At 33.0% G+C, this 13,866-nt stretch overlaps 1 protein-coding gene across 5 annotated transcripts in view; it reads right to left on the bottom strand.

Moving 5' to 3' along the window:
• Nucleotides 1-10,673: 10,673 nt before the first annotated feature.
• ATP2B1 (ATPase plasma membrane Ca2+ transporting 1) overlaps nucleotides 10,674-13,866 on the bottom strand; it is an 81,508-nt gene continuing 78,315 nt past the window's right edge. For all 5 annotated transcript variants that reach the window (XM_032221157.1, XM_032221153.1, XM_032221156.1 and 2 more), the window contains one exon: nucleotides 10,674-13,632. In XM_032221157.1, the coding sequence (XP_032077048.1) occupies nucleotides 13,318-13,632 (315 nt within the window). In that variant the 3' untranslated portion in view covers nucleotides 10,674-13,317. The remainder of the gene's footprint in view (nucleotides 13,633-13,866) is intronic.

Raw genomic sequence — 13,866 nt, 5'->3', positions numbered from 1 at the left:
GACAATGACAAACTATTTCTGATATACTTAAGTATTTAGGTATAGAAGAGTAATAAACTTTCACAAGTAGATCTGAATGCATACAGGAAATTTGTTCACATGTGGAGTTAGTCTTGAAAGATGAGGCCTTGTTTTCTTATGGACAAAGGGTGCAGACTATGAGAAGAATAAATTAAAACTTGAAATTATCAAAACAGAAATGAAGAGTATTATATTGGATATTATAGGATTTTTGTTTTTATTTTATTACCGTAAGAGTAAGATCAAGAAAAAACAAAGACAAACAAAAGGAACTTAATTTTAAATATATAATTTGGATCACACAAGATAGTATTGATCTATCTTTTCATAATTTAGATCGTGAATACAAAATGAAGACATACTGGTGATCTTATCTTTCCAACACTGAATATTTTTCTTCATATTTTCCAAATATATAATTCTTTATAGAAGAATAAATACTCTTGCTGGCAGTATTTATGACAACATCTGTTGATATCTTAATTTGGACCATTTTCAGTTTCAGATAAATCTATATTATTAGAATTAATAGTTAAAACACACAAAACACACACTCCACACACAATATTTATAAATACTTGTTAGTGATAAATCAATATAATTGATAAAATCAATTTAATACACACATTTTAAAGAATTAATAGAACAAAGAATTGGCGACCCCCACTTTGTCTAAACAGTAGGAACTGGCATGTCTGTATCAAAAACATCAGTAGATCTTATATAGATTAGTCAACAAAAATAGTACAGTATTGCATTGATATATCCAGGCATGAGTAAATCACTATGTTGTTGTAGTCGCAATGTAAGAAATCTTTCATAAATTGTTAGGAAACTGGTTGGTGGTGTCCTAAAACCATATTCTGGGAAACGTCATTGTAAACAATCTGATTTTGATAGGATTTAATATTTTTAGATGTCCATATTCTGTTGAATTACATACCTAGTAATGGAAATTGATGATTAGACAATGGAAATGGAGCCCTGCACCCTTATTAATAAGAAATTCACTGGAAAAATAAATGTATGGTCCCAATTGTTCAGTGGATTAAAAATTCCAATTTAAGAACAAACTACTCATAGAGGACTGTAATGGAATATGATTGTGTGTCATCAAATTATTGTCAACTCTTGGTGACCACATAGGGACATTTTCCTGCATGAGTTAATTTCTTTACATAGATTTTTTCCCCCATGGAAATGGAATACAGGCATTCCTTGTTTAGCATCTACCTCTTACAACCATTCAGAGTTACAATAGTGATGGGAAAATAACATTGTGACAATCCTCATATTTAGCACCTTTGCAGGTCTGTAAAGCAAAGGAAAGCTGATGTAAGCTCACAAGCACAATAATGATTTACTTTTAACATCTGGTCACGTAACAATCAAGTTGCTGCTCCTAGTTGTGGTCACTATAGGAGTACTGCTGTAGAATATGGTAGTTTTATTAATCCTGTATTAAATATGGTAATCTTTTATTAAAACTATTATATAAAACTGTATTTAAATAAATGAGATGCCCTTATATTTTTTTTTTGCTTGTTTTAAACCTTTTACTATATTATTTCTTTTAATTTCTATTCTTTTTAATTAAAGGCATATTTTTTAAAAAATTATACATTCCAAGTCTTTGTATAAAATTTAAAAAGTATATTTATATCTTCAAATAAGATTGATCTTTGATCATTACTAACTCATAAAAATTAGGGCAGTAGTTTACAAACTTAATGCATAGCATTGTTAATCCAAGCCAATCCATTTACAAAATTCAAAGGGCCAGGAAATGTAACAAAGAATTTTGTTGAATTACTTTCATCTTAACTTCATATTACAACACTTTTGTTTTTGTTTTTATTGATTTGAGTACAAACAGAAAGAAAACTAGCAATACAGATAATTAAAAAGACAAATGTTTACCTGCATTCCATAGACATCAGAAACAATAATGCTGAAAATTGCAAAATTATGCCTCCCCCTCTATATAACCATAATATAAATTCAATTCACTTTCCATTAAAACTGCTTTAATATTTTATACATTCATTTGAAATAATTTAAAAGTGCAGAACTTTAAATAAATACATTAACCTTGAGTAATTGTCATTTTTACATTTATTTTACCTAATAAAATCAGTGGGATTTTTTTTACCTATCTGTAAAAAAACCCAGATGATAACCTCTTGGGTTATCATTTATAACCCGAGAGAGGAAAAATAAAGTTTGATAAAGTTGAAAAAATCCCTTTGCTAAAACAATTTTCAGATATTTAAGAAAATTCCAGCAACCCACCAAAACTTCACTTATTTTATATTTCTACAGAAACAAATTTCTTGTATATTTTCAGTAAGTTCTGCTATAAAACATATTAATGAGGTATATAAAAAGAGTTTCTACTGAATTCAGGTATTGTTATGCTGCAAATATTTAGTAAAAACAAATCAGTGTTTACAAAATCAAATTAAAAATAAGAGAAAATGAAAAGTGCAACCTTATATGTTCTACAAGTCATCTTCAGGCAGAGGTGGGTTCCTACCAGTTTGCACCTATTCGGTAGAACCGGTTCGTCAAATCTACCAAACCGATTAGAAGAGGTTCCACCAGTGGACCCGGAAAGCCGGCCACACCCAGAGGTTCCAAATTTTTTTGAAACCCACCACTGGTCCTTGGATATAATTATTCTACACTATCATGCTCATATTTATAAAACTCAGTGCCTCTGTGAAAAGTAAGGATGACTACTGCGTTTGTGGTGCAACCAGAACATTGCGTATGTTGAAGTTGTTTTAACGCAAACCAAAGATGCCTTTTAAAAAACAAGTTTATATCATATTCTTATGCATGCCAGTGCTGTGTGTGAGATAATTTAAGGTGGTTCTGACAAGTGTCATCGGCATCTTCATATCCGGTCACATGGGCAGCAAGCCACTCCCATCTGGTCACATGGGTGTCAAGCCACTCCCACAAAGGAGGCCACACCCACAGAGTAGGTTCAAACAATTTTTGAAACCACCACTGTCTTCATGGATGAAGATACAAGTAGTCCTCAATTTACAGCCATTTGTTTAGTGACCATTCAAAGTTACAATGGTACTGAAAAGTGACTTTCTGGTTTTCACACTTACAACTGTTGCATGATCCCCAGTCACATGATCAAAATTTGTGTGCTTGGCAGCTAGCATGTTGTCCTGGGGTCATGTGATCATTTGTAACTTTCCAAGCTGATGTCTGACAAGCAAATGCAATGGGGGAAGTGAGAATCACTCAATGACCACATGGTTCACTTAATCTGCTTAACAACCATAGCAAAAAAGGTCACAAAACTCACTTGGCAACTGCCTCGCTTAGCAACAGAAAGTCTGGGCTCAATTTTGGTCATAGGATGGGGAGTACCTATATAATTTTTGTGTGTAATAATCTTAGCAAAAAAGTGAAATTACCATATATTGATCAATTGATTTTTTTTTAAAAAAAGAAAATCCATATTGAGGCAATGTTTTAAAAGTTTACTTGATCATCCCACCAGAGACCTGAGACTAGAGATTTATTTAAAATTTTATGAGGATATACAGTTGCAAGAAAAAGTATGTGAACCCCTTGGGATTACATAGAGTTTTGCATGAATTGGTCATAAAATGTGCTCTGAACATCATCTAAGTCACAACAATAGACAAACACAGTCTGCTGAAAATACTACTACACAAACATTAGATGTTGCCATGGTTTAATTGCACATAACATGTAAACATTCACAGTGCAGGGAGGAAAAAGTATGTGAGCCCCTAGCCTAATGACGTCTCAAAGAGCTGATTGGAGCCAGGAGTGAGCCAACCTTGACTCCAATCAGTGTGATAATATTGGATGTGTTGCTGACAGCTGTTCTGCCCTTTAAAAACACACACCTGTTGCGGGTTTACTGGTTTCAAGAAGCACTGTCTGATGTGAACCATGCCTCACAGAAAAGAGCTCTCAGAAGACCTACCATCAAGAATTGTTCACTTGCATGAAGCTGAAAAGGGTTACAAAAGTATCTCCAAAAGCCTTGATGTTCATATGTCCACGGTAAGACAGACTGTCTACAAAAGGAGAAAGTTTAGCACTCTTGCTAGTCTCCCTAGGTGTGGTCGTCCTGTAAAAATGACTGCAAGAACACAGCGCAGAATGCTTCATGAGGTAAAGAAGAATCCTAGAGGGTCAGCTAAAGACCTACAGAAATCTCTGGCACATGCTAACATTTTTGTTGACACATCTACAATAAGGAAAACATTAAACAAGAATGGAGTACATGGGAGGACACCACGGAGGAAGCCATTGCTGTCCAAAAAAAAATATTGTAGCACGTTTGAAGTTTGTAAAAGAGCACCTGGATGCTCCACAGCACTACTGGCAAAATATACTGTGGACAGATGAAACCAAAATTGAGTTGTTTGGGAAAAACACACAACACTATATGTGGAGGAAAAAAAGCCACAGCACACCAACATCAAAATCTCATCCCCACTGTAAAACATGGTGGAGGGAGCATCATGGTTTGGGGCCTGGACGGATTGTTGTCATTGATGGGAAAATGAATTCCAGAGATTATCAAGACATTTTGCAGGAAAACGTATGACCATCTGTCCACCAACTGAAGCTCCACAGAGGATGGGTGATGCAACAGGACAATGACCCAAAGCATACAAGTAAGTCAACAGCACAGAATATGCCCTCTGGAGTGGCCCAGTCAGAGTCCTGACCTCAATCCGATTGAAATGCTGTGGCATGACCTTAAGAGCGATTCACACCAGACATCCCAAGAATATTGCTACACTGAAACAGTTTTGTGAAGAGGAGTGGTCCAAAATTACTCCAGATTGTTGTGTAGGTCTGATCTGCAACTACAAGAAACATTTGGTTGAGGTTATTGTTGCCAAAGGAGGGTCAACCAGTTATTAAGTCCAAGGGTTCACATACTTTTTCCTCCCTGCACTGTGAATGTTTACATGTTATGTGCAATTACATCATGTCAACATCTAATGTTTGTGTAGTAGTATTTTCAGCAGACTGTGTTGTTGTGACTTAGATGAAGTTCCGAGCACATTTTATGACCAATTCATGCAAAACTCCACATAATCCCAAGGGGTTCACATACTTTTTCTTGCAACTGTAAATTACTAATGTTATTAATCCCCTGAACAACTGTAAATCCAGGATGGCTAACAACATTTTTCTAGACTATGTGTCAGGTTTGCTGTCAATTAAAATATGAGGAAAATAAATTTGACAAAACTAATCATTTACAGCTATATATACCTCACTAAAGGAGAAACATTATTTAAAAAGCCATCATGATTTTTCTCTAATATTATTAATGCAAAAATCTTGATATATGTCTTTCACCATTCAATGAGAGAGCCATCCAGATGGAAACGTTTACTCTTGTCATAGTTTTAATGGTTATTACTTTTGGATACATAAAGGTGTTTGATCATTGTAATATTTGGGATAAATATATTCTGCAAAACATGTTTCTCAGTGCTACATTTTACTATTATATCAATATAACATAAAATGTTACTGTATTGAGTCAGAATCATTTCAGTCAGTATTGAGTCAGTATTTCACACTGGCATCCTTTAATAGCAGAAATATTACATTGCTGTCATCATTTCGGTCAAACGTCTGATAACCTACTAGCTGTTTCGCTTGCTTCCATTATCTTTGCTTTATATGGTCCAATTCTGTTTCAAGAGCAAAAAAAGATAATTAAGTTCTTGTGTGGTACCCATAATACATTAATATAATTCAGATGTAAGGCATCTTGCAATGGGCTTAAAAGATTAACTTCCCACTCTCGTTTTCTTACTTCACTTGAATTTTCTTTTTTCATAAAGTCTAAACAATGCATCCATATTTGAACGCATTATAGACATTCAAAACAAACAATAAATCCAAAAGTCTATTTGCAATAAAAGAATCTTCAAACTCTTGTATCTATTTTTCAAAAAGCAAATCTTGTAATAAAAATATGTTAAATTCCTAGGGAAAAAAATGGGACAATTTTTCTTGTAGGAACTGAATTGGGGCAAGATTTTATATAGGGATATTACTTGTATTACATTTTTTAATCCATTGAACTAAAAATTGAGATACAAGAAAATAATGTAGTCAAGAACAACTCTGATGTAGAATTTGGAAAAAATAGTTTTGAAATAATTAAGAGTCTCTAAATAAATTAAATTTTGACATATGAGACTGTGGTACTTTTATCAACTGGTACTATTGATTTAATTAAGGATCTAAAACTTAATTAAGTTATTTAGTCATTACATTTTAGGAATAAATGAACATAGGTGGACAAAAAGTAACCACACTTTAAATCAACTGTATTATACTGTATTACTTGAAAAATGAGACCCTACAAGAGAGTAACACTGTTAAGTAGATGCTAGTTTTTATGCAAGTTACATTTACTCAGAATTTGCTAAACTTACCCCGAAGTTCACAGCAACAGAAGTCAGATTACAGGCATGTTTCAGAAACGGCAGAGGACATGGGATAAGATAGTTCGCTTAACATAGTTAACACGAGAGAACAAGAGAATACAAACCTATACTTTATTGAAAAGTTATTGTATCTATTTGTAGTTGTTCCTGTCAAAATATATTAAGGCAAATGTGTGTGCAGAAATACATTATGGTTAATTTTGGAGGGACTATTACAATAAATGACAACTGTGAAATTTGAGTTTTGGGGAAATTCAGTTGTTCAAGAATAGCAATGGACATGAGAGGAAGATGCCTATTATCTTTATATCAATTTATCTCTTTTTTAACAACGACCACATTGGAAGATAGCAGTGGAAATAAAAAGTGGAGGCAAAAAAGTAATAGTTTGAGATATGTAGACAATGCCACTATATTAGCTGGTATTATTTTGGATTAAATTGTAAGAATAAAAAATGTAAAATTTATTATAATATTAAATACTAAAGCCAACCAATATTCTCAAGTGAACACATAGTTTATGGCAAAGAAAATAATAATGAAAGATACGCATTTATTCGGCAATAAATAAGAATTGAAAAGTTTTTTCAGTAGCTATGTGCGCCAGTTTAAGATACACATTGAGAAAGTATGACTCAAACTGTGGATGTGGGGTACTAAGAATACAACAACCCATTGAAGAACTAGTCTATTGACCCTATATCAAAAAAGGATAAGAACTTCCTTGAGAAAACAAAAACATATTTTGGTCATATGACAGAAGTCAATGATGGATTAGAAAAACTTGCTGTGCTACACTTGTGGTTGAAAAAGTAGAAAGCTCAAGAAAGGGAACAGATAAAGTATATTGCATGAATAAGACCAAAGAATGTTTTCTCAAGTGTATTCTCACAAGACATACGGGTTTATTATTGGAGACAGGTTAAGATAATATACCATTTGTGCAGTATTCAGAAATGAGACCTAATTGGTACATAGGCGTGAAACATGTTTTTGAAAAAAATGTGTATCTTAATTCTGAGGCTTTCATTTCTGCTTTAAAAATGGTGCTCTGAGAATTATCTCCCATTTCAAAAAATGGAAGCTGAATGACTGAATAGCAAAAGCAAAAATTAGATGTACAAATACATGAATCCAACATACCACACAATGGAAAAGTTCAGTAAAATGTACTGTTTAGAAACAAAACTACACATATTTGTGAAATGCATACCTTAAAATGAATGATAAAATTCCATCAGTACATAAATATGACACATATATAACATCCAAATCAAACAGAAATAAAACTCTTTAGGGCTATTTCTTTTTCTCTGCATCTTACTGCCTTAAAATGGCATACAGTTTTCATGTTCACTTTTATACCCACGGAAGATTTAGATACAAGTTGAAAAATTCATTTTGGTACCATTATTGTTCATTACTTGCTTAATATTTCTAAGTCATTGTGATACACAGACCATTATTTCCAGAAGAATGAGTGTGGGAGAAAGAGCATAAATGTTTGACACAGAATCATAACCCAGGCCCCATTCCTCTATACACAATACATGTATAAGATCAGATCTTAGAACATGACACATCCATTGTCTTACTAGTTCATGCCTTGCAGATGTTGCTGATTTATACAGCTGCCATCACATTTAATCAAGTACTCTAAATAATAATAAACTAATGCTCATTATTGTGGCTTGTATCAATTCTTCAAACAGCTGTGTAGCACTTACAATTAGCAGGAATAAAAAATGCTTGAGCCCACAAATCCTTAGTGGTCAAAATGGCAATGACAGCAGCATAACTGAAACTCCACATCTTTTGGGTGTTGATATTGTGCATACTGTATACAGAAAGAAAAGGGGCTTTGATAGCACTGCCATGACATCCTAATTTTGTTGATGATCCTCCCTGCCCCACAGGCATTGCTGCATGGGCCACATCTGGAACTTTCTGAAGTAGCTGTACTTTTAGCAGAGAAATCTTGTGCCTAATGGTACTTCATTTTCAGCCAAGTCAATGCTGATTTTTTTCCCTCAGACTTAAATAAAATAATCCTTTGTTTCACGGTCTTTGGTTTCAGATAAATTTCAGGCTAGAAAAAAGCATTAGGTTATAAATAATGATTTCAATATACATGTAATCACATCTGTATATGAAAATATATAGGCTGAACATTTTAATTTGTGAACGTTTGTATGCCAGTGTCAAGGTTCTATATGGTTTATAATAACACAAAAAAACCTCTAAAATATTCATAAACCCAAATAATTAAAAATCAATTAATGAAATTATTAATACACAGTTATATCAGGCAGATCTGAATCCCCTTCAGAATGCTATTTTCATCACAAAAATGTGTACACCAAACAGACATAAAATGAAACTGTACTTTAAGCATCAGATTAATGTATAAGGAAGAATAAGATTATTGATTATTCATAAAATGTGGAGTGTCCAAAGTAAGAATTGTAATAATTCCAAAGGCAGCTAAATTCTACAGGCCTAAATATCAATTCCATTTTACCAAGATTTAAATCTAATCCAATATTCTCCTTTTTGCAACTTCAGACAGTTACCAAAGGAAAGTTATGAAGATGATGATAAATTGTCATGTTGAATTTCATTTAGCTTAAATTACATGTTATATTGGCATTGAAATGCATAATAGTAGATTGTACGTCTATGGGATCAAAAATGAAAACACAAAGGATGAGTTATAGCCAACATCTAAAAAAAACTTTGCAGCTAACTTTCTTATCACTAGTTTCCATGTCAAGTAGAATGGACCTTCATAACCAGCTACATAATTTCTAACATTATTTGGAATGAGTAGATATTTTCTATGAGAATATAAGGAATACCAAACTAAACTGATCACTAGTAGATTTTAAATAAATGGAAATACTTTACACAAAAGCTTTACTGTCTTCCCTTAACTGCTGCTCTCTGCATGTACTGGACTTCAATTTCCATAATTCCAAACCAGTATTCTGGCTGCAGAATATGAACAGTGCAATCTCATCACACCGCATTACCTCATTGCAGTAGGAAATCAATAGGAAAAGAAATAGTGTATGCAATCCTTCAGGTTTAAGACAGTTTCCATTTAAATTATCTAGAGCAAGGATGTCAAACTCACGACGACACATGACATATCACAACTTTTTCCCCCTTTGCTAAAATCGGGGTGGGCAGCGTGTGAAGCATCCAGCCTGTGGGTCGTGAGTTTGATACCCCTGATCTAGAACATACCCATAGCTACAACCATTATGTGGAAATTAATTATTTTAGCACTATAATGTGTCATGCCATGACAAAATGTTCTAGGAGATTCTGGAATAGAAGGCTATAGCAAATAGGATTTATTCTGTCATTTAGTTTTTTATACCATAAAACTGGAATCCTTCTTTGTCAGAGGAAGTTCTTAACCATGTATGCAACTGTGATATGTTGATAAAATAGAAATGTTTCAGAATTTCATCTGTTTAGCAAGATGAAAACACAAGTTGAACTGAAAAGAAAAAATGTAAGTGTTTAAAATATACTTTTGAATATCTTTTCAACCACAAAGTCATTTTTCACAAAAATGACTTTGGATTCCTGAATGATATCCCTGAGACCGAATCTGCTCAGAAGGATATACCCAATATCCAGTTCTTGCTCATTTTATTAAAGCGGCACAATGCCTACAAGTGGACCATCATTTTTATGTCAAATTCTAAAGCAGTTAGAGTCTGGGTTGGAAATTAAACAACCAATTGTAAGTAGTTGTGCCAGTTCGCCTTTTGTATTTCTGATTCCCTATTTTATGCTATAAAAACATAGAAATCCTTCATGTTATTTCATTCAAACAGAATGAAATGGAAAGTTGTCAGATTGTTGTTTCATTTTGGGAGTAGTTTACATTGCTGCTGTATCTATATATGCAATTATTATCTAATATTGAGTCTATTCTTTATTATTGATTTTTGCAAGTGTTAATTTGTCCTGAATATTAATTTCACTTGAATCCATATTTAGCTAAAATTAATTCAAATAGTATTTCAAATTGGAATCCTAATGAGGTACATATCACAAAGTAAAAAGTCAGATACAGAACAGGCTACATATTCAGAATAAAATTATGTATTTCAAGTAAAATATTTTCAGAGATTTCAGTCCCCATCCAGAGACAGATAAACAGCATATTTATTTATTTAAGTTACATCAAGCAAAATGAAAGTAAGCCTTACAACCAGGAAAAGCAATGTGGGGTCAGTAATTGAAAAGCAGTAATAACTACTTTAATAAATAATGAAATTATGTTGCTTTCATAGTAGTAAAATTATAGAACAAATATCCTTGGTATTAGATTACACTTACTATTAAGACTCAATATACTGCAGTCAACAGGATTGAAAAAGTTAATTTGTGAGTAAATTAAATTTCTCCTTGAGGTATGACCTGTAGAATTCACTCTAGAGTTTGGATATTCAAATAATGATGATTACCATTAAAAGAAAATCTTTCCAAATAGCAAGTTTAAAAAATAACAACTATAATGAATCATACACAGCTGAGATAGTTTGAACAATTACATCTCATTCTTCAATATGCGTTGCAATTACATCATTCTCCCAGTTACATAAATACTACCTTTCCAAACCATACTTCTTATCCACTTACAAAATAAGAATCTGAAAATAATTACTATATCGGCATAAATAGTAAGTTCTCTAAATAGGATAAAGGACAAAACAACTAGAAAATGAATGGTTGATATTTGGATACAAAATGCAAAACCTTATGGATGGATACAGTGTCCAGTGAAAGGACAATTAACCATTATTGAATCCCTGTATATTTTACTTGAAATCTGAACGATAAAATCTAGCTGTAACATTACACATGTCTGAAATTGCTTCCCGAGAAAACAAGCTAATGTTCACAGATGTAACTATCATATTCTTGAGGTGCTTAAATATTATATACTAAATTTAAGATGCATTCCCTTCTTCCTTTGTTAGCTCAGCTCCCAGACAAGTTAATGTCTGATTTAGCAGCAGACATATTCCAAGTTTTCTTATGAGGAATATACATCTCTTTCAGAAAAAATATATATAAGTAGATCATTCTGAAGAGTAGAAAATTATTCTGTCATGATTGAGAAAAAATATTATCAGAGAGGAACATGTTTCTCCTTACCTGCCCTATATTTTCAGTAAGGTATTTATCCTTATTCTATTGGGCTGTTCTGGCAAAAAGAAAGAATACAACCCAAATCATCAGAATGCAAAAATTAAAACTAGACACTGATAATAAATACAAAAAGAAAAATGGACATGTTCAATTATTGGTTAAGAAAAACAAATTATCAAAGATAGGCATATTGGAGAACATACTTTTATTCATATTTTCTTTTAGACTGGAAAAAGTTTCTAATGTGATTTATTTCTATCTCTCACTCTTGTGAATGAGGATTGGACTGTGCAGTGCTTCAGATCAGATCAGGAACAGGGGTTTTGGAACATGCAGGAATGCAAAGAAAACCTGTCTACAACTTTTTTTTCCCCTTGGACTGCATGGCAGCTTTAAAGTGTTACAGATAGATGTTGTATTCATACTTCCATGTATTCCAGAGCACCTCTTCTGCATAAAATCAGAAACAGTCCACAGTCTTTGTTCTTTAGCATCTAGTGAAGCCACCAAAACCTAATATTTATAAAGATGCTGGATTCTATAAAAACCATTGCCGCATATTTATTTTATCAAAAGGGGTGATTTATTTTAACTCAAATGAATTTCAAAACAGTGTATGGTAACTATTCATAACTTTCCAAATACCAATAGCCTTCATGCTATAAAGATATTTAGGTCAGAAAAATAAACAGCTCCACTCACAGTTCACCAAGCTACTGTTTCTAGACAAAAACAAAAAGGAGCAAAGTTCTGATGTATTTTGATTTAATCCACTTTGCCTGAGATAACAAAAATATTTCAAGCAAGCTCCATCATAGGTCCTGCATTAAACAATCCTCTATTAAATTCTGAACATGTTCAGCGAGTACTGAATTTTAAAATTTTTTACAATTGTTTCAAAACCATTAAGTAGTAAATGTTTAAGAAACTAATTAGGACAGAGGCCATAACTTCATTAGAACACCATTGCTCTTTTTTTTCTTCAAAGCATTAGTGTTACCTATTTGGCTATTAGTAGTAGCAGTTTTATCTACAATATTTAACAAGGTAAGTTGCACGCAAAAATTTTAGTACAGTTTCAATAGAAACACCCTTTCCTGAAATACAGCAGTATTTGATGGACTATTTTTTTCTACATCATTTGTAAGGAAACTTCCCATCTCTGAACAGGAACAAAAAAGTATCTACAAACCTTGTAAACAGATCTGCATTATTTATAAACATAAATAATTCAAATTATTAACAGCCAAGAGCAGAAATGAAAATTATAAATTTGGTGATCCTGGGCTCTCCTGCCCAATCCAGCCCTCTCATCAAAGGAATTAAGAACATAAGTTCAGGTAAGACATTCTTATGGGCCATTCTTAAGTACAGCTAATGATCCACAGGACACATAAGCAAGTTACTGTTTATCTGTCAGAGTTCATTATTACTCCCACTTTCCCCTCCCCAAGAAAAGCACCCTGAAGTCTGCCAGAAAGCTTCTTTTTAAAAAAATAAATCTACATTCGTACAATTTTATCTTCTTGTTGAAGTCCGAGACAAGAATACCATCTTGTCCATCGTAGTGAGGGAGAAAGCCCAGTTTCAGTGTGTTTCTTTAAATGCAGCTAGTGTGTTAACATTCAGCATACAATCAGAGTGATGTTTCCAAACTATGCAGTGGGCTCCCTGGGGATGAAGAGGTAGCAGACTTACTGAAGTCTGTCGTAAGATGAATTCCACTATTAACCGCATTGTTATTTTTGTTGGGTGATGGTGGAAGAGGAGTTGAGTTGCGCTTTGTTGGAGCATCATCTTCAGCATCAGTATCATCAATAAGTGGAATATGAGTTTCAGAATCTTCTATTCTAAACTCAGGATGAGTCATAAAATTGTGGATTGAACTTCGGGACTCAGGTTTTTCCAATCCTTCATATAAGGAACTACGAAATGCATTCACCACTCGAATCTGTGAGTATGAAAAGCACAAATGTTATTGTTTAATAATATTATCCCTAGGGGAATGTTTATGAGGTTGAATCCACATAGGTAAGATGAATGAATTGAATTTATACAATGCAGTGGAACTTGCAATAAACTGTAAAAAAATTAAAATGAAGAGCATTTCCGAACAGCACTTTCAGGCTATAACAGAAATAAATGTAAAAAAAAAAAAAAAATTGGTTCAAAATGTCAACCTGCA

The sequence above is a fragment of the Thamnophis elegans genome, chromosome 7 (assembly GCF_009769535.1).
Source record: "Thamnophis elegans isolate rThaEle1 chromosome 7, rThaEle1.pri, whole genome shotgun sequence".
NCBI lineage: Eukaryota > Metazoa > Chordata > Lepidosauria > Squamata > Colubridae > Thamnophis > Thamnophis elegans.
Note: the sequence above shows the minus strand (reverse complement) of the source record. Positions and strands in the feature narration are given on the sequence as shown.